Genomic DNA, 22,416 nt, shown 5'->3' with positions numbered 1-22,416 from the left:
TCAGACACTTTAAAAGGAGACTGTTTTAATAGCTTTAAAAGAGACCAAATTGCTTTGAGTGACAAAGAAGCACTTGGACTTGCATGTTAATTCTGCTTCACAGAGGATGGATGGGTGATGGTTGGCTACACCTGTGGTAATTAATGCAGGTTGGATGAGGGGTGTTTAACTAGTCAAAATGAAAACGTATTGAGTTTAAAATGTTTCAAATAATTTATGACACGGTCAACTAAATAGCTCTTTGCTACATATTAAAAACTTGATGCTGGAGTTTACTAGTTTTTTATTTTAACTGTACAGTTGTGATGAAAAACAACTGTTATTAAATCAATTTGATTCAATTAAATTTTATTTATATAGCCCAACTTTACAACAAAGTATTCTCAAAGGGGTTCATCACTTAATCCCTGACAAGAAATATTTTTACTCTACAGGATTTGCACTGTCTTGCTTGAAAACTATACTGACTGCAATTTTTCTGAGTGAATGAGACAAAAAACAACAAACAATGTATTGGGAAGGGGGGAATAATAAATCATTTGTTTTTCTCACAATTGTTTAGACTACTTTGAGTGAACCAGACTCTAATCACACATTAAACCAAGAGGTTTCTGTGGTTTCTTCAAGGCAGCTACTGGTTCCACCGAAAAACGTCAGCAGATCTGCAGTCTAATTGTTGCTTAACACTGGATAAACCAAGTAAGTGGGGTTTGATTTGTCAACCTTTTTGGACAGATGATACAAAATAATGTGTTTTTAAAAACATTTATTTATATAGAAAGACTGCAAATAGCATTTCAAATTCACCCACTTGGGTGTGTTGAATTGGCCTCTACACGCGTGTCCTTAGCTCCTGCTAACCTTCATTTTCAGGGCTCATTGCTACATTGAAGAGCTCTACAAATGCCTCGGTAAACATGTCGCCATGTCTGGGCTCATGGGATCATTCGGAGACCCTCCCAGTACGGTGAAATTCACCATCTATTGCAGGAGCTGCGTCAGAAGGACTGCCACCTTCAGTGGTACTTCCCTTTCTCTGTGGCCCACTTTGATGACTTCCTGTCACACACAAGTCCATGAAAGAAGACAATAAAAAAACAGAAGGCGAGAACCTGTTTGTTCTTGAGTCAATACCAACAATAAATGCTGGAACATAATTAAGCTCGGGGGAAGCACAAGTACCAAAAGGCTTTCCTCCATGTTAATTTTGGAATGTACTTGCTGATCACATACATCATCAACACTACCAATAGAATTGATAATTGACATCTTGATGCTATTTGTCTGGCTTTGTGGTTGCAGCAAAAAATAATAATATTCAAGGAAACAATGTTTGAAACTGAAACTAAATTTTGAAATACGTTTTAAAATGACAAGAAAAATTAAATAATTCCTTCGATGGACTGGCAACCTGTCCAGCGTGTATCCTGGCTCTGCCCAAAAGTAAATGAGATAGGCTCTAGCAACACTTTGATCTGAAGGGATTGAATGGGTTTTGAAAATGGATGCATGGAAAAAAATCATGTCTTTAAAATTTTGTGAGTAGTGTTAACAACTCACAATAATTTTAAACCATTCTATTCCATTCTTTTCTTCAAAAATGATTCTACACTGATATTACAGTCACATGGGGCATGTGACATGCATGTAGTCTACGGTGTTTACACTGGACTGTTTCAAATAGCTGGTGAATTAAAAGGGACGGCATCCATTCGTCACTACCAAATCAGAGTCCCTAATTGGAAAAAGTTCAACCTGCTTTGACTTTCAACATTTGTTCAATGGCTGCGTGTTTGTGTGTGGACCCCGAAAACTGTCGTAGAAACTTTCATTGAAAAGAGTTTTGAACGCGGAAGCCTTAAACTTTTTACTGAAGTGGTTGAGGAGAGGGTAATCATAGCTTGACTGCTTCCACAAGAGGAAATATCTGGTTTAATATTGGGTTTAAAAATGGTCTGAGCTAAGTTGATACTCCCCACTCTTACAATATTTAGTGAAATTGTGACTAAGTTTAATATTGTAGACAAATATGTTCCAAAGTTACAGATATTTATGACCTCGGTTTCCTCCCAGTGTTTTTTCAACCGTTTTTTACCCAACCGCCACCACAGAGTGCAGAAAACCATTACTCATTTTCCTTTTCATGTTTGTTTTGGTCTTTGATTGTTATCTGTCCAGTTTGTTTCGTGATTTGGTGCACAGATAAGGGGGCTGCTATTAAGTGACAACTTTAAATTATCTTGCCTTTTCCTATATTCACATGTAACAGAAATTGAAAAGATTTAAATTTTTCTTCTTATTTATGTTTTACACCAGTTGACTGTTGTGATCTTAACAATCCAATGAAATTACAATACATAAAACTATATTTTTGAATTTTTATGTAATTAGAAATACTTCTCTAAAAACTAATGTTGAAAAATGGCTGCATTTCATATTCTCAAGAAAAAACACCTACAGAGATAAATGATGACAAAACAATAGGTTTGTGCTCTCTTTTCTGGTATCTACTTGAGCAGAGAGCAACTGAAAGATGTACAGCTAAAAAATAGTCAGATTGCCAATCAGTTAGAACAAAACAGCTCATAACAGCTGTTTTTTAGTGTTGTGAGTTTTGAGAACCAAATTGAAGACACTGTGTTAAATTACTGTTACATGAGGGTCTTGACAACAAATCTACCAAATAGAAAATTATATCTGGCCACGAATTTGACTCAAAACAAAAGATACATCAACTTTGTTGTACTATAACTATAAATAGTATGACAGGAAGTGAAGTAAGTAGATTTCCTTCAAACTAGATTGGTATCACAAAATTTCCCTTTCAATAAACCTGGAACCCACTCACTGATCCGTTAGGTCAGTGGTCCCCACCCTGTTTTAGCCCACAGACCAGTTTAACATCAAACAATATTTTCATGTTCCCAGTTTGTGTACACGTCCAACGTTATTATGTTACCAGGAAATCTATTTTTCCCATTAAAAAGGGGCTAACATTAAGATAGTTTAAAAAGGCCTGTAGAGGTAAATAATACATAGAAGATGAAGATTCAATAAAACAAAGTTGTTGATTTGCAAAAGTTATTTTTGATTTGTGAGAATTCAGTATAGCCAAAATTACAGGGTTTTGCATTTTTGAACTTCCACAACTCAATTCAGGTTTAGATTATCCTTCAAGGCAAAAAGATTTATCATAGTTAATTTTCTTTTTTTAATCTTGATCGGTTGTGATTTTTTTTTACACAACAGTAGTTTCTGTGCTAAAGTGTTTGAATTTAGCTTTGCTGTAGGAGTTTTTACAAATCAGACACTTTGTTTTATTGAATCCTCATCATCTGTAAAACACCTGCAAACAGCTAAACGAGATTTTATACATAAACATAAAAATTTCTCATAACCCCTTAAGTGGAAGCTTATAACTGGATGCCAACTTCAGCTTCGTCCAACTCTTAGAGTGTGGCGGGTAAATAAATTTAAAACATTAAATAAATAATATATTTTAGTGATTTGCTGTTGGTTGGGGATTTCTGTCAAGCAGTTGGGGCAGACAGTTTAAGAAGGAATAGCGACCACATTCATGACGTGACCGGGGTAAGCGACGTGATATGCGCCATGACAGTCATAAAATGATGTGCTGGAAAGAGGATCTGGTAGTAATAAAACTTCCTTAAGCATCAGGTAAAATACATAAATAAAACTGAGTTATGCTTTTTTTTCCCGCACGGCCCAGTACCAAGTGACCCACGGACCGGCACCGCTCTGCAGTCCAGGGGATGAGGACCACGGATTTAGATCATTTAGCGAGTTGACCTTCATTGAGACCGTGTGAATATTTTAGACAGATGTACAAAACACAACTTAACGTATAAACACTACTACGGTTGTTTTATTAAAGACTGATTTTCTTATGACTCCATTTGCCTCACAAACTGTAAGTTCTGTAGTCACTGAGACAGAAAAAACAACAGAAATATGCAGGAATGGTAATTCAATGAGGCTGCAGAGAGAAGAACAATTACATTTGTAATAAACTGATAGTAATGATGATAAGGATCACTAAAGGTCTGTGACGCAAAAGAGGCACATCTGTGTGTTATCAGAAGATCTCCCAGCTGCACTACTGCAGACCCAGTACATGCATTTTTGGTTTTAGATGACTGAAACAGTGCCATATATGTATGTATGTATGTATGTATGTATGTATGTATGTATGTATGTATGTATGTATGTATGTATATATGTATATATATATATATATATATATATATATATATATATATATATATATGTGTGTGTATGTGTGACAGATATATAGTATTCAACTTGCTATATTTGTGGGGTGTTGTCAATATGTCTAATTTGTCTAAACTTACTGGTTTCCAGACTGCACAGGGCCATGTATACTGTATCCATTTTGAGAAGAAGGACCCCAGGGGCTATATATTGAACTCTGAAACACACAAAACATAACAGATGTTAAAATCAGATATCCAAAGTAACATTCTGGACAGGGTTTTCAGTCTACACTGCACTCAAATAGGGGTCCGAACTCTATACCCTATCAGTTGTTTTGAAGGAGATGGACTCTTGGTTTATCCTGTTTCACTTTGGCAGAATACGCCCCGACATGATTACTTCAGACAAAGGTTTCACTTTCATGTACCGGTTTTAGAAATTCTCTGGAATTTTAGTCACGAGATGATTACAACAGATGCAGGAGGTTGTTGTTTGTGACAGTAAATAGTTTTTAAAGGGACTATACCATGAAAAATAAACTTTTTGGAGCTTTTACAGGTATTACAATGTTCCATCCTCACTATAAACAACCCCAAAGTGCTACTTTTATTCATTAATGCATCTCTGAGTATTCCTTTAAAAGCCCCTTTCAACCCATGAAAATGAACGGGTTCTCCCATTGTGACGTAGACCAGTGAGACCCTAACCCTAACCCTAACCCTAACCCCTAACCCTAACCCTAAACCTAACCCTAACCCATTTTAAACACACAATATCACATATCTTCCAATTGTGTCTCCATATCTGCTGGTTGTAACAGGTGCTGGTTACTATAGACCAATGTTTTTCAACTGGTGTGCCGTGGGAAATTGCCCTCATTCACTGATCTAAAAACATTTCCCATCTCCAGGATATCAGCTCTGTGTTCATCCAAACAGACCCTAATAAAACAATGAGTAGTTAGGAATATGAAAGATCATAAAATACTTTTTTCTTTGTGTTCATTTGAATCTATTAAAGACACTTTGATAAGAATGACGGTACAGCGATTTAGCTGCAGCTATAACTGTTTTCTTGAAAGTCCCGCCCCTTTAACTGTCTCCACCAATCATTCTTGGAGGCTTAATCATATGTCATCAGTCTGACCAATCAGAAGTGGTTAAAGTCTTCACTTCCTTGTTCTGATTCTGGTCATAAGTCTCTCAGTTCCAACAAAAATACCAGCTAAAGCTCGTCTTTAGCGGTGTAGCTTTCCACAAAATCTGGTGTCAGACCGTGGAACAAGTAAACAAAACAAAGAAGCTCAGAGACGTCAGATTGTTTGCGTTCGCCGGCTATTTGCACTACATCTCCCATGATGCATTCGGTTAAAGTGATAGCGTCTTGAAACCACAACAAACACACATCAGTTTTTACATTTTTTAACTTAACTTTTTTTTTTACATCTTTTAGAAAAAACAGCTGCAGCTTCCAGCTTTTTCTGCCACAATTATCACAAAAATGTATGTGAGATTGCAGAGGGACTGTAGATCAATACAGACTATGAGTTTCTCCTTTTTTTTTTTTTTTTTTGGATGTTTGTGTGCCGCAGGATTTTTGTCAAGGTAAAAGTGTGCCGTGGCTCAAAAAAGGTTAAAAAACACTGATATGGACGCCGGTCTCTAATAAAGGCCGGCCCCTTTAGTACCCCCCCCCCCTTCCTTGCAGTGGCCAGAGAACATTGTGGTGAGGAATCTGAACGTCATATGGGGTCAGACTTAAATGTTTCCGAGGATGGCACAGGCAGATGGGTGATATTGAGAAGATGGCTGCAGAAACAGGAGCAAACAAGAGAAGGTGCAAAGAAAGGAAGCGAAAAATTAGAAGAACTGGTTTGAACATGGATTATTGAGCAAAGACAGAGGGGTGCGCATGTCTCCAGGAAAATTATCCCCATGAGAGCGAAGAGGATTTTTGATACGGATATTTATGATGCTTCAAACAGAAATGAAACGTTCACAAATCAGAACTTAATACAATGTTCTCATCATTTCAATAAATCCTGAATTGATTGAATTCATCTGGTGTTGTCTGCCTTTTGTGACTGAGTTTCACATCAAAATGAACCTGTCAGCCATCACCATTCTGTCTATAAGGGAATAAACACTGGTCTCGAATAAATGCCAGACTGGCTGTCAAATCTTTTGAAAACATGGTGGGGCTACTTAAGGCAGATACACAATATGCACATCCATCTTATTTAGGGTTATGGTTATCTTATTTGGTTGCTTGTTTTTGGGTAAAATGCAGACACGCTGCCAAGGCCGGCTCTAGGTTGACGTCATGAAATGGGCATATGAAATGAGTTCACAAAAATAACTAAAATTTCATAAATAATTTGTTCTTTTGTGCCAAAGGTAATATATTATCATGTATATGGATACAGTTTACTCTGAAAGGCTTAAGAAAAGCATAATATGAATAATGGATTGGATTTAGCTGCCCTTTTCCAGTCCCCCATTGTGTCCATTACTCATTTACTCCTTATTCATACTTGGTGATGGCAGAGGTGTGGCTGCCAGTTCATGGCTATGTTCCCTCTGACCATCACCAGGATCATTCATGCACATTCATGCTGGTAACGTTAAGGGTCTCAGTTACCATATCAATGCTCGCCATTGATATGGTAACTGCCCCCAGTACTATTGTTGATTCCCCTCCGGGTAGCCTTTCACCTTACCAACAGAGCTACCCCGCTGCACCGCGTATTGGTACATAACCTTTAAAGTTTTTTTTTTTGTCACACAAGACATCTGCCCTGTTTTACGGCTAAAAACAAAATATACTATTAGGAGTAAGTTAGGATTGTTCATGCAATTCTCTGAAAATTTCCAATTATGTAATGATCATAAAACAAAAGCACATATGAATATTTTCCATCTGCAAGATATAAGTGCATTTAAAGCCCAAGAAACCTACCTCTGTGTTTGACGGGGGCACAGAGAACATGCTGCTGTCCAGTTGAGAGTCTTCTGGATGCAGATAGTTCTCCCGGTCCATGGCAGGTGCTGAGGTGAGGGTTGGCATCAGACCACAGCTTTGGACATCTCCACCAACTGACTGATGAAAAGGACCCCTCTTACCACTACAGACTGTGGCGGGCTGCAAAGGAGACAGCACTTTTAACAACGGCAAAGCCTCTCCATGACCTGTGGAAGGGGTTGGGAGTGGAGGAAGGGGAGAAAGTTGGAGAAAAAGTCAGTCACCTTTAAAAGGTCCTAAAAATGAATCTCAGACACACACTTCAAAACAAAGAACGTTACATTCATTCAGAACTTTACCTCCAAAGCGAGTAAAAAGCTAGAGCGACAAAATCAAAAGTTAGAAAAAGTTCCACATCTTTTGAAATATTGTAAAGTGAAATAACACATTTACTAAGACATCCTAAAAACCTTTACAAAAATAGAACTATGTTACAATAACATTGGAAAACATTGATTTTTTTCTTTAAATGCATATTTATAAAGGTTGAAGGGAAGAAACACTTAAACCTTCCTTCTGATATATTTCAAAGGATCCACTTTTCTTTAAGAACCAGATCTATCCATCCATTGTCTATACCCTTATTCTGGAGGTCATGGGGTTGCTGGAACCTATCCCACTACTCTTGGGCAAAGGCAGGGTTCCTCATGAACAGTTCTCGAGTCTATCGCAAGGCAACTTAAGAACAGACTACCACACAAACTCACATGTGAGAAGCAAGTCTTGGTCACCAATTAGCCTAAGAAGCATGTTTTTGGATGGTGGAACCTGGAGTGCCCAGAGATAAGTCCACGCATGGGCAGCGAGAACATGTAAACTCCACACAGAAAGGACCCTGCTGGAATTTGAAGCAGGACCTTCTTGCTCTGCAAGAGTGCTAACCACAACACCACCGCGCAGAACCAGTTACAGTCATAGCACAAGAAAAGTTAGTTCATCAAATTAGAGATGCAGCAATGTAGAATTTAGTGGTTTCACCCACAAACAACTTTAGAAAAATCGAGCAGTGACATTATAGTGAAGTTATATGATTGTATCTAAGGCCAACAAAGGCCGAACATGAACGTATAGCATCACAAAAGGTTAGACTGGTTATACCAGACCTATCAGGCACAAACTGAAGGTTTCTACATTGTCCCAAAGCCTCCCACTCAAGTCTCTTTATTTTTCTTATGGACGTAGCTACAGGTTCCCCATTGATCTGGGTTAACAGGTATTTTATATCCTTTGCATTACTCATTATATCTTGCAGTTTTGGTTTTAATGTGAATTGTTTTTAACAACAATTCACAATAACAGTTATGTCCAGGTGCCACACAAAGAAAGTAACCAGGCAAGAAAAAAAATTCCAATTTTGGTAGTTACAACAAAATGTATTCAATATTGGTCTGATTCAACATACAACATGCCAAATGGCATATTTGTTTGCTCTTAAAAAACAAATACTATTTAGAGGAACACTAATCCCACAAAATGATTTTCAGCAACAAAACCATAACTTTTTTTAAAATGACAGGAGACAAATACAGGAAAGAGAAAGAAAACTACAACGTTATGGAAGGGTTTGTGGTATGGTTTGGGCTGATTTAATGAAAAGAGGCACGAGAGATGTTATTTTATTGTGAAACACTTTGATACCCTGAAGGTGTGGTAACATGCTGTTTAAATAAAGCTTCATTCATTCATTCATTCATTCATTCATTCATTCATTCATTCATTCATTCATTCATTCATTCATTCATTCATTCATCCACCAAAGGTGGACTAACAATGGGCTGGTTTGTGGTAGTTTGACAATTTTGCTGGGTGACCCTGTATCATTCACTGTAATGAATGATACAGTGTGGATTTAAAAGGTGACAAACTAGGTGACAAACTAGTCACCTTTTGGAATCAAGCAGATGATTGTTGTGCAAAAACATGTTAGCCTCCAAACCCACATGTCTCAAGAAAGCCTCAGAGGAAAATCAATAAGGAGAGGTTCAAGATATCTCTCCTGTAAATCCTCTCAGTGCTGGAAAACAGCAAAACAGGCAGGTATGCAGAGGTAGAGAAAACCAGAAATGGGGTATCAGTTTGTGGAGGAAAAGAACAAAGCAAATATTATCAAAACTGGAAAAGAAATACTGATTTTTGTATTTCCATAATACAGACTTCAAATAAGGTGTCTGATTATTATGTTCCAACAAATTGTCATCTATATTATTATAATTCACTTTGAAAAACTTAGCTTGCTTCATACCCCCTGTATAAACATGCATCATGTGGCAGGTGAGTTACATAAAAGCTTCAGTTGTTAATCAGTTTCCTAATCCTGTAAAGGCAATATAAATCCATTAAGCTAATCCTGCCTGAATATTTCTCTTGTTGTGAAAAGTATAAGACGTTCCTGAAAATGCCAATGTCCTTGTTATGAATTTCTTGAATACTGTAGAATACTGGAGAAAAAAGGGAGCGCTACACTTCAGTGAGACGGAGTCTGAGATTTAAATGACGGCGTATGAAGATTATACGTCCATCAAAAAAGTAATACGGCTGCATCATCAGCAAAAGAAAGAGTTTCTGCTTGTAGTAGAAGAACAGACAAAGTAAACAAACAAGTTTCTATCTCATTTTCATTTTAAATCATCTTAAATGAATTAAATCAAGTAATTAAGTTAAATTTACCCAACCTGATTTCATACGTCTATCCAACTCAATAATTGTTTATACAAATCAAACTACTTCTTGAACTCTCATATGTATAAGTTTGAGGCTGCAGATATTCTCATTTTTATAACATTAAAATGAATGATACAGTGTGGATTTAAAATTTATATTAAGTGTTAAGTTATCATGACTATGACTTAAACTTCAGTTTTTGCGACACCATATAGCACTAGTGGTGCTAAATAATCTCATCATCCTCTTCCTCCCTCTCACTCATGGTGCAGAAAGAATTAAACATAACAGGACAAAATAACTCAGCAGAAGACAGTAAAACAGCTACAACTAAACACATTCTGTCAAAAACCCACACTTAAACCCAAATCCATCCAGACGTACAAAGGGAATGGTATCCCACAATTCCTTGTGCTGCCAATTTATCAGCAGCACCATAGTAACACCTACTTAATTGAATTAATTTGAATGAAATTAAAATAACTGTCTGAAAACTACGTATTATTTTTAAGTTGACTAAACTAAAAAAAAAAATGATTTATCTTACCTGAAACAAATAATGAATTTAGATCAACAAAGTTTCTCTTTCCAACATCCATATGTGGTCTTATCACCTTTTCATGGTGGAAAAAGTATTATCTGAGCTTCTTCATCCACTAAATCATCTTCAAATGGACACGCCATGCTGCTTCATCTCTCTGTAAACAAAGTAACCTTCAACTAAACCTGCTCCAGACCAGGTTATGTTCAGAGCATGAGTTGCTATGGCAACTTGACATACCCTGAAACATACCTCCATTTCTGGAACCCAAAGCTAATTTTATCAACTTCCTTAGCCTCAAACTTACCTTGGTAACTAGCATAACCTGCTTTCTGGAATACCCCCTGGACTGTTGGATGATTCTGTGACAAATGATGCTAAGAATCCTACAGAAAGGATGGACTGTCAGATTCTTGAAACTTTTCAAATGCTTTGCAGAAAAGATCAGACTCAATTTACCTCTGCTGTTATAAAGTGCTTTAGTAGCAGGATTCCACATGCACTTACAAGAGTGACAAGTAAAAGAAATCAGCCTATGGGATGGACACAGAATGACTATTTGAGAGTATAGTGATGATGCACTATTATACCTCAGCTCACAGAGATTACAGTGGGACTTGTGACTGCCTTAAACTGCTAAGTCACAACTACTGCTCATGAGAAGAACCATCACCCTCTGGTGTGACAACTTTCTAGCTTAGAAATAGTCATGTCAAGTGTTAATATGGCACAATTTACCACACAATACCTATTGCACATTTTAATGGCCAAACATTGATAGTAGCTTTTTTTGGGCAATTTTGATTAAATGTACTATAAGTAAAACTATAAAACTTTACAAACTGATAAACGTCTCTTTCAACACGGAAAAAGAAAACAGAATTCTAAAAGAAAAATGATGAGAATGAATGATAAAAATCCCAATAGTTATAATACATTCTTTAGAATAACTGAACACTTAAAGGTCTACTTCTTTGACCACACAAAATAGTCTTCAGCTTTTTATATATTATTTCAATTATGCCTATATGATGACATATATCCAGTAACTCTTTTTTTTCTCATGTAATACATGTTTATTAAACTCAGATGAGTAAAAAAGAGAAAATTTGACCTGAACCACAAACACAGTACATATGATTTTATGTCATTACCTCACAATCACCTTTTTCAAATTGTTTGTAAGTCTTCAGAAGCAGGTAACTTACTGTGTGTCAAGAGAACACACCGCCATTCTGGTTCCATCAACATCACCACTAGTTAGTTTAAAAAAACATGACCCAACAGTTTCACACAGAGCAGTAAAAGGGCTATTAGCTAGTCACGATTGCATTGACCAGATTCATCAGATACTTTAATAAAATATGTATAAAAGGAACAAGTTACTTCCCAGGGGAACAAAGGAGTTAATCATTCAAAATGACTTACATCATTACTGAGCCCCATTTTCTGACTCAAATAAACTCTATTTTCCATTATTTAAATGTGTGCAGATCCGTAATAAATTTCCCTACGCATATACAAAAAAGCATGAACACATAACCTTTTTCTGTAACGTAGATCCACTTCACTGTGTTGTTCTCACATGGATCAGAAGAGACATTTTCAGCATGAAAAGGCTATAGACATCGGCTCCACATCACGTGTTGGGAGGTATTTAGACACATTTTAGACTAATTTATTTATTTAGACTAATGTTCCTAAAATCATAATAAACATCTCAATCTTCTATCTTTAACAACTACGGGTAGCATCACTTCCTGTGAGCAGCAAACTTTAACTACGTCAGAGTGTTAGCAGCCCCCTCTGTGAAACAGTGATACTGAAAACAGTCAGTGATAGTGGAAGCAAATGTGTGGTTATGGGCAGAAAAACCTCAATTCAGCCTTGTTTTTACAGCGAAGCACACCAAGGTTACAGAATAAGAGAAGCAGCACTGAGAGAAAACTGCAGGGCGGTAAGGATCACTCTGTTGTCTTCTGTGTCAGTGAGAGCTCTCAAAACACAGAAAATGATAGACTGTCTAGATGAAGTGTGTAATGAAGCTGTCTATGATCATTGTGTGTAGAGAGAGGCAGAATAATGTTCAATACTTCACACATAATCAACTACAAGCCCCCCAAAAGCGCCATGAGTGAGGATGATTTGAGCAGATGTCATCATGTGACTCCACTTTTACCATTTAACTCTTATTGCAAAAGGATGGATCTAAACCGAACCTGGAACTCTGAACATGCTTCTGTTTTAACCTAAAACAGAGATCCAGGGGACACCTTTAATATCATTTAACTGTAAATTCAAAACATGCAGGGAAAACAAGGACAGATTTACTCGGGGGAGGGCCAATTTTCCTAATTCTGCCTCCAAGTGACACATTTTTTCATGAAATCCCAACAAAAAACAGCCTGAAAACACAATGTTTTAGATTCCTGCCATTATGCCATTGACAGTAAAGATGCATTCATCTATAGTGGCTGTCTGACCCAGTCTCACGGGGGTCTATGAAAATATTTTCTGACAAAGCTCGCAATTGGTGAGTGCTCATTTCCTACCCTGCACACACGGATTATTTGCTGTGAGGTACTAAATGAAACCTTTGTGTATCATCAAGAAGTAGCCGGCAACTTTGCTGTTTTTCGGACATTTGAGTCAGTGGGATGTGGGTTCTTTGTTATTCGGCTGCTCCCTTTAGGGGGCGCTACAGCAAATCCTCCACCTCCATTCTACCCTCTCCTCTGCATCCTCCTCACTGACACCACCACCTTCACGTCCTCCTTATCTGCATCCATGAACCTCCTCTTTGCTCTTCCTCTCTTTCCCTGTAGCTCCAACCTCATCCTTTCACCAACATCGTCACTGTTCCTCTCAACATGTCCAAACCATCTCCATCTGCTTCTCTGCATTTATCACCTGAACATCTACCATGATCTGTTCCTCTAATGGAAGCGCAGAAAAAAAGTGATCAGAAAAAAAGAAATTCCATAATTTCTCAAAAACTAGTAATATCTGAGCTCGTCATGAAAACTCATCATCATATTTTTGCTACTAAAACAATTTAGAAATAATGTCGTCAATCAATTTTAAGACACTTTAAAGGAGATTACATCCGATCTAAATTGTTCAATAGTTCTGAATATCCTAAAGCTATAGTCACCAAACGTTCTCACATGAATAATTATCAACAATTTTTACTAGGTAATAGTTAACTGTTTTCTTTAGTTAATTGTTCCAATATTTTGACTTGCCTGTTGAAGCTACTTCACAGAGGTGCTCTGTTTAAGTGTTAAATGATAAAAGAAGGTTAATAAAATAAAAATCAGTGACAACATACGCTGTGTCATTCTTAAATTCAAATGACTCGGAATTAACCGAGGCAAGAAAAAACTTGATCAGGATATCCCTTACCCCTTTCCTTTTTTCCAACACTCTGTTTGGTCTGGATTGTTGACCCTAAGTACTTAACCCATAAGAACCCATGGTGACATCAGTGGAACAGAAAAATATCAAATGGATTCTGTGGTCCACTTGGTTTGTGGTAAAAGACAGGTTATGTTATTTTTAAGAAAAAATGGGTCTGCGTTCTCATGGGTTAAAGACCAACTCCAATGAAAATGGTGTTTGTAACATGTTCTTGTAGCATTTTTCTGATGGTGAAGGACAAATTTAAAGAAAATTAAACTCAAAATTGCAATTCTGAGAATGTATTTACTCAAATCGTTGTAAATTAGGAGCAGATGAAAAAATGCTGTTTGACAAGTAAAAGACCACTGAGAACACTTGGAAAATAGATCAAAAAATGATCGGAGTGGAACTTTAAAGGAATGTGAGTGTTTTTCTAGTTGTTACAAAGGCATTTTAATTTAGATGTTGCTGTGTCTTCATTTACTATCTTCTTGTCAAATCTACGGTTCCTGTAGTCAGCTAAACTGAGGATGGAAAAACTATGATGAGTATCTTTAGGATTTGTTCTACAATGATCCAAGATTAACATCAACATCTTTAGCATTTTTTTAAATTGTCCACCAGAATTTTCCATATTACACAATACTCAATTGGATTTAGCGGCTGGATGGCTTTTGACTCCCAGGGGGCGTGGTGAGCCTCATCCAGGTGGGTCCTTGTGCAAGACCCTTCGTGCTACTGCCTAACTATGTAACCACAACGTTAATGTTTGGGTTCCCCTGTGCCAGTCCGCAGCCTGGATAAAATACGGCATAGAAACCACCTGTGGGAATCAGTGAAAGATGATTCGCTGTGGTGGCCCCTGAAAGGATATGCTGAAAGGTGAACACAATACGATTTGTATCTAAACAGTGCAGTGAATAAGTAGTTCATCTATAAAGAATGAGCCTAATTATTCAATTGGGGTTTCATTACATGAGCATTGTTTGGTAGACAGAAAAATGAGAAATTAGAAAGAAAAAAAAAACTAATGGTGCAAACAGAAAATCTACAATGATTAAGGCTTAGGGCAAATAGGGCTAAGTATTACTGCCAAAATACCAAATTAATTTGGTTTCAAATTATAAAATCTATAAAAATAACTTGATGGCTTTATTTTAAAAAGATTTATCTACTTCTGGTACCAGTACTACCTATGGTTAGTTTAGCTTACTGTTAGTTAAAACCCAACATTATTCTGCAATTTTAGAGTGCTAATTACATTCCCTGAAGTGTATTTATACTACACTATATTTATAGAGATTGCGAATCCGTGATCTCGGATGACAAAAATATTTGCCATTTGTTCCAGAAATACAGTACTATTATTATAACTAGTATTCAGGTACTCCTTATAGCCCTAATCATCCATCTGTCTTCAATAGCCACTTTGTCCCATGCAGGGAATTATGGATTTTTTTATACACAGTGCTCCCTCATTTATCGCAGGAGCTAAGTTCTAAAAGTAATAGGGGAAATCTGTGAAAAAGGGATCACAGATGAAATTGGTAAGATGCCCAGGGTGCATCCTTCTTTGGCTCAACAGTGGCTGGGATAGGCTCCAGCAACCCGACAGCCGACAGCAAAAGAACATGGATAGATAGAATTTTTTTTGTACATTGACAGCATACTTGAGTTAAAAATCAAATGTTAGCTGTAATTAGAGACATTTTTACCATACACCTGTAGGACACAAGTACAGTTAGTTGTATTTCCTTGTAATAGGAAGAGTTAGCATATAGCAAAAGCAGGAACCTGAAGACCTTGTTTATATTTGCTAACAATGCAGTTACAACAAATACGGTTTATAATACTTTGCTTTCAATTGTATTTTGATCACAGTTATTCTGATGAGTAAAATAGTAAAAGCATGACAATGATCTTATTGTCAAAGATCTTGGTGTGATCGGCAAACCGTCCAGACCTGATCAGTCAGGCCTTGTGCTGAAGAGGTTTAGGCACATGCATTGTTCTTTATTTTGTGAAGTTTTCACAAATAAGAAAGACATTTAATTACACACAAAATCTAAGAAATCTGGAAAGTTTTGCCATCGCAAATTTGGAAAAAACATTCAGAAAATGAAGTCAGGCAGTGACAGTGAGTAAAGGGAAGAAAGCTGCACAAAAGGTCTGGTTGTCAGTGGCATCAGTTTGGGACAACAGGCTTTTTTAGTTCACAACTTTGTTTAAAATAAAAAAAACAGTGCTTCCATTGATGCTCTCATTCAGCTCTTTGTTGTGAAACATCAGTTCCATTTGCAACTATTTAGTCCCTCTTTGTCAGAGACTATATAACAGAATTCTAACAAATGCTTCCTCCCTCTCCTTTCTGATCATGTGGAGTCAGCTAAAAATCTGAGATGATAACTGAAACAATGTCAGAACAAAACAAACACTTATCATTTTTTTCCCTATTTCCTTACCGGAAGGATTCCATTTTTAAACTCAACTCTGCTTACTGGATACATTAAACACTATATTTTCCTTATAAAAGTGGGGGGTGCCGGGAGCAGAGACATAGGTGCACTGTGTGTGTGCTTGAGTTGTAATGAAAACATACAGACAGCCCCCTCCCCAGTTAAAGTTCAACAGGAAAACAAATAAAGAATACATTGGTTTCATGTCACAAAGGCTGTTCTGGCTGCATGTTCAGCAGTATATCGTGTCCATTTCAACCCAATGGTCAGACTAGGCTTTTCTTCAATGAGGGCCAGATTCCTGAATAGCATCAAAAATATTACCCAGGCCTGATTCCCCTCCTCCACATTTTTGGCTCTGACTCTAATCCACCCATAGACCATAAATCAAATTTATCACAGGCATCCCTTAAAGAGGAAACAAAATAAGAGGCAGTAAAAACAAGGGGAGAATGAGAATAGTGGCTAAAGCTCTGTGTCAAAAATGGACACCTGACACAGCTAACAGCACAGGTGAGGCTCAGTGGCTTAAACAGCTGTTTGAAAATTGGTGTCAATCTCAGGGTTGATAGTCCTTCTGTCCTTGGGCAAGACACTTCATCCCCACATCGCCAGTTGCATTTTTACAAACCTCTCCCACAAGTTAAGTGCATTGCAATGATAATACAGAAACCGAAGAGGATATCAAATTCTATAGAGAATAAATATGTATTTGCTTTTGAGGACCGATCTAATGATTTTGGTTTATGTGAGCGTAGACTGGTTTGGAGCCATTGCACCCACTGCTCCCCATATTTCATTATTTCAGGGGGTGGAAATGTGTCCAATGGGTTTGCCATGAATCAACAAAAGAACTAGAGTTCACTATAGCTGGGTTCCAGTAAAAGGTGCATGCTCTTGAGGTTACAAAGTAGGATTATAAAGCTAGTCATTTCAAATAAGATGCAAAGCCAAAAATGGAAATAGTCTTAAAGTTATGAATGTAAATTCTGTGAAGCCTATTGTAAACTGCTGTACTGTGGAAACAACCAGCCAGACGTCAGAACCTCTGTGGATTTAAGGGTCAAACCGATACCAAAGTTTACCAGTGATAAACAAACCAACTAGCAGAAAAGCATAGAAGCTTATTTCAGTGACTGTGTAAAAAGACAACTTAACATCCACTTTACTGCTAAACAACAACATTTATTTAAACATTTAATAAGCAATGGTAGGATTGGCCCATTAAGATACTACGTCTAGTTTTCCAAGGGTTCCTTCTGTTAGGCCTATAACAAAAGAAAGGCTGACAAAATAGAGTTAAGTAACAAACAAACCAAGAGAAACAGACAAAAGAAAAAACTAATTATAACAACACACACACACACAAACAAACATTTCAGCTCTCCTTTTTTATCTATCATCTCAATGCAGTTTAACAAAGTATATTCAATCAAAACACAGAACATCATTATATACTAAGATGGGAACAAGAAAGAAAAAAAGAAATTCAAATAATTTAGGGTTATGGAAACAAACCCAGGTATGTTGTAAAAGTTTTGTAAGAGCTCTCTGAAATAAAGGTAAATAATGTAAAAGAACAAACAGAAGTGGGAAGATTATTCCCCTCTTTGGGACCACAAATGCAAAAAGTGTTTTTTCCTGAATTTCTATCAAATCTGGAGATGTGAAAATAAATGTGATCAGTATGATGGAGGTTGTGTTGTGAGTTGAATGGCACTAAATATTGTTTTAGGTAAGAAGGACAGTTGACTGATGGATGCATTTGAAAATGAGCTGTAAATAATGTTACTGTCTTTGAGCTGACGGCGAGAAGCAACCCAGCTGCTGCCACATAGTGCAGCGGTGTGTCATGTAGGGCCGGCAGAGGACAAAGCAACACAAGCTTTAGTAAATGACATCCAGAGAATTGGCTGAAGTGGTATTAAAGTAGATGACGTCTGCATAACCAAGTATCGCAAACAAAAGTTTCGAAATTATTATTTTACTTTGATGCAAATGAAACCAACCAACTGACTGATTATGTTTTAAGACAGTAGTTAAGTTATTTGTATTGGATCATACGTGGATTTTCAAAGAGAAATCCAACCCAAGCCAGAGATTGAGGTATTTGAACATCTCTCAAGTGAAGAGGAACCACAAAAATACTTATTTAATTTTTTCTTCTTCTATCTTTTTCGTCTTTTTCAGGCATAGCATAAAGTATAATTCCTTTTTTTAAATTCAAAATCAATTTATTAGATGATAGCCATTTTTGTATGGAGTCAAAACCTTGCTGCAATGAATTATAGATATCTGTGATGCTTAAGTTCAAATTAGGTTCATTTTTTCCCCCAAGAAACGCTATGATACATTTTTAAGGTCAGCTGATATTCCTCAACAATTTAGCAAAGTGTGTATTGTAAAGTATGAAAAGCTTAAACAATATCCACTATATCTGTGCCTAATGTGCCTATGTGTAAAAAAGTGCCATTTAAAATACCAACTTCTCTTTTTACATTTCAGATCAGAACATTTAGAGCTGAGAAAAGTTTTTTTTTACTGTTTTAGTTTGGATATTAAAATGGAAGGAGGGCGAATGTGTTATTGCATGTTACAATGCAAACTGGATTAAATGTAATGATGTATAATTGTTAGCAGAGTCTACTGCAAGCAGATTTTTCTTGCAAACAGTGTTTGCTGACTTTAGTCATTCATAGAATATGAAAACAAAGTTTCCTACCTCTTTCAATTATTTTTCTTAAGCGTACTTTAAATATTCTGTCCGTTATAAAACTGAATTTAAAACTAACATATTCATACTAAATTTGCGTAGTAGGATTGTGCTGGTGACAAAATCAATGTGAATCGAGAGTGCTAACCACTACACCACTGTGCAGCCCCTGATAATAAATACATGTACAGTAGAGTGATGCATTCTGTCTGTGCTGCCTGATACCCAGTGATCCTGAAAACCACCATGTTGTTTCTGCAGGTTTATCGGTAACTTGAGATTCCGAATATTTTATCCCAGGAGTACAAATGTGGGTTTAAGACACTTCAATTCAGGATCATTCAGAAAAGATGACTTCAATGAAACAATCCTTAAGTAAAATAAATGCATAAATAAGCTTATATATGTTGTGTCTCATTAAATATTACAGTGTACCAAACAGTCAGAACTTTAGGTTTAAACCCAATTTTAGAAGATTTAACATAACCCTTTGAAATGTGTCTGGCTTTGATGCTAAGCCTGCTTTGTGAAAATCCTGTTTGTGTTTATGTTTTGTGACCCTAAACATGCCAACAACCAATGTGACATCAATTATCGGACACAACGGACGATGCGAAAGGGGAGCTGTGCAGAAGAAGCTGATACATGAGCACTTGTTTGTACCACTCAAGGAAAGCATTCACAGTTGTTTTTACAAAAGCAAACCTGGAAAAGAACTTTCTTTCTTTGAAACTATTTTCAGAAATATTTACCCGCAAATTGAAAACCCCTCCCAACACCCTGGCTTGACTTAAGCAACAAAGGCTACAGTGCAGTGGCCTAATGGTCCCTCCCAGTTGCCAAGGAAACAATTTTAATATATTTACAACTTTCCAGTTTAATCTGTGGAAACTTTGTCTCTTAAAAAAAATTGTGTATGTGTATGTTAATACAAAGTAATAACGAGAACGGCAATAAAACAATTGTTCTGGTTGGTGGTGCATCTAGAGGGGGCAGTCAGCTGTGGCTGGTACAGGTGATGACACAAAGGCCGTTGACCATATCGCTGGGGGTAGGAGCACTTTCGTTTCGCTCCCAGATTAAATTTGAGATACATGTGTGTTAGTCATTTCCTGGTAAGGGGAATGACATAATCAGAGAAATAGCTAACAACCATGGCAACCTACTGTGTTAAGGCTTGCATGAGACTTTAGTCCTTCGCTTCAGGCAACAGGGCCGTGGAAACCAAAGATTGAAAAAATTGCAGCAGAGCTTTATTGGAGCTGTTTTCATGCTATTCTGGTGACTCAGTCAGCTCTCTGAATCCATTGTTAGGCTTCTGAATAATTTAAATTCACACGTTTGAACTGTGACATTTCTGAAACACCTTTAGTGATCACACCTTTGCATTAGCATAGTGATATAAGGGAATTCATGAAAACGTCTTTGTTCTGAGACATGGCCCACAAAAAAACGTCTATACAATAAAACAAAATGACTACAAAGGACAGATAGCAGATAGCGATGTCACAAAGCTAACCAATAGTTGATACTATTTTAAATGTTAACTTGTTTCTTAAACTTCTACCTGACGTATGTGTGTGTTAGACTCAAAGTGGCCTAAGCTCGAAGACAACGACTGTTTCTCGCCGAGGTTGTTCTGTACTAGTTCCTGTATTGAACCCATTTAAAACGGTGTACAGTTCCCAGCAGATTTTGAGTAACCACCCCACAAAACCAGTAACAAAGTTAACTAAAGCTGGCGCTGAAGGAGCGAAAGGCACAGCTGAACTCCGGAGTCATGAAGCACAAAGGATCGCAGCCAGAGCGCCGTGTTCACGGTTCCTGTCACTACTGTTAGCCTGCCGGACGATTAGCGCGACGTTTCTCTGGAGCTGGCAAGGCAGCAGCCTTTGGCTTTGAACCATTCATGGCGTTCACGCTCTCTCACAGTAAACACTGTCGAGGGGAGCCCCGCTGACTACCCAAAATCCTACTTATTTACCAATACAAGTCATACTCTGCCATAGTTCAGAGGGCTAGCTACGTTAGCATTTCCAATAGGCTTTTTTGCGATTTTGGGTACGTTTGTTTTGCACACAGCTTCAGTCCGTTGCGCTTACTGCGTTACAATTAGCGTTACTTAAACATTCTACATGGGTTGTTTCATTGGTAAATAGCAAATACTTTTCGAATAACCAGAACGGTAAAGATGTCGTCGTTATTCTTGAACAGTTTAAATGTCGTGTTAGATGTCGTGAAGAAATAACAACACAAACGCAAAGAGACGCTGGCCTTAAAAGGGCGCTGGCGTAAAGACGTGTCTGCGGTCGCTTCTCACTGTTTTACTGGCTACAAAACTTTCATTGGCGGCATCAATTCTGGCAGAACATTTTCCCCACTACAATCCAATAGTCCAAAGTTAACAGAGGCGCTATGACTCCGGTGTGGCCCGACAGGAATAACGTGCGCTCCGAGGAGAGGCTTCCGAGAACATACAAGACATCTGCCGATGTGTCGCTCTTTTAAGCGATATCCTCGACTTCCACTCACCGTGAGCGTCTTTCTTCTCCTCAATCCCAACCACTGACTTCCCGCTCGGCTGCGGGCTGAAAATCCCTTCAAACAAATCGAAACGAGGAAACGTATCCAACTTATTCTTCGTAGTTGTTTTCTCCACTTCCTGATTGAGACGGTGCCATTTTGAATAGAGAAAAACCTTTCCGGCGCTGTTGTCACGCGGAGAGCCGCTTGTTGATCAGGAGCAGCGAGCCAGGCCGCAAATAGTTCACAGCCCGAACCTTCAGGCACACCTGGACTATTGCTCTAACACCGGAGGAATCCCCTACACACACGCTATCAACACTTATAGCACCATTATAACTGATAAGATCTTCTTCGCAATGCTTGACTTCGTATTTGGTTCTTATTTATAAAGGAAATGGCATTTAAAAAGTCAAATTACTTCGTTAAACACACCGAAGAATGACAGGTTATGTTTGGGAAAATTAACAATATTACTGAAAGACTGTTAAAACATTTACATTCATATTTTATATTGAGTCTCTGAAAGCATTATTCTGTCCTATAGGCTTTATAAGGCAGGTCTGTAAACTAACAACCAAAAACTGAAGGAAGTCATTTTGCTAAATATTAGTTGTGTAACCATTAATCTATGGACGGATTTATTCCTATGATCGAACCAGATCGATCTTTCAGAGGCAAGTTGTTAATCGAATCGACCTTTACCTATAAAATCATTTCCAAATGAAAAAAATCCACAAGTGATACTGGAAAATACCAATTGGATTGAAGGACTGTAGGTTTATTTTACCATGACATAAAAACAAACAAGACCTGAATCTAATGTCTGCAGACATAACATCGAAAAGAACTATAAACTCTGT

At 37.4% G+C, this 22,416-nt stretch overlaps 1 protein-coding gene across 3 annotated transcripts in view; it reads right to left on the bottom strand.

Moving 5' to 3' along the window:
* sbno2b (strawberry notch homolog 2b) overlaps window positions 1-21,763 on the bottom strand; it is a 67,867-nt gene extending 46,104 nt beyond the window's left edge. For 2 of the 3 annotated variants that reach the window (XM_023953940.2, XM_078945504.1), the window contains exons 1-3: window positions 21,563-21,763; window positions 7,195-7,424; window positions 4,374-4,450 (exon numbers count right to left, since the gene is read on the bottom strand). In XM_023953940.2, the coding sequence (XP_023809708.1) occupies window positions 4,374-4,450; window positions 7,195-7,302 (185 nt within the window). In that variant the 5' untranslated portion in view covers window positions 7,303-7,424; window positions 21,563-21,763. Of the gene's footprint in view, window positions 1-4,373; window positions 4,451-7,194; window positions 7,425-21,562 lie in introns of those variants that run through there. The other variant, XM_023953941.2, reaches the window with a different exon arrangement.
* Window positions 21,764-22,416: the final 653 nt, after the last annotated feature.

This window comes from Oryzias latipes, chromosome 4, assembly GCF_053564925.1.
Source record: "Oryzias latipes strain Hd-rR chromosome 4, Olatipes_Hd-rR_3.1".
NCBI lineage: Eukaryota > Metazoa > Chordata > Actinopteri > Beloniformes > Adrianichthyidae > Oryzias > Oryzias latipes.
The sequence above is the reverse complement of the archived record's forward strand: the minus strand, read 5'-3'. Positions and strand labels throughout refer to the sequence as shown.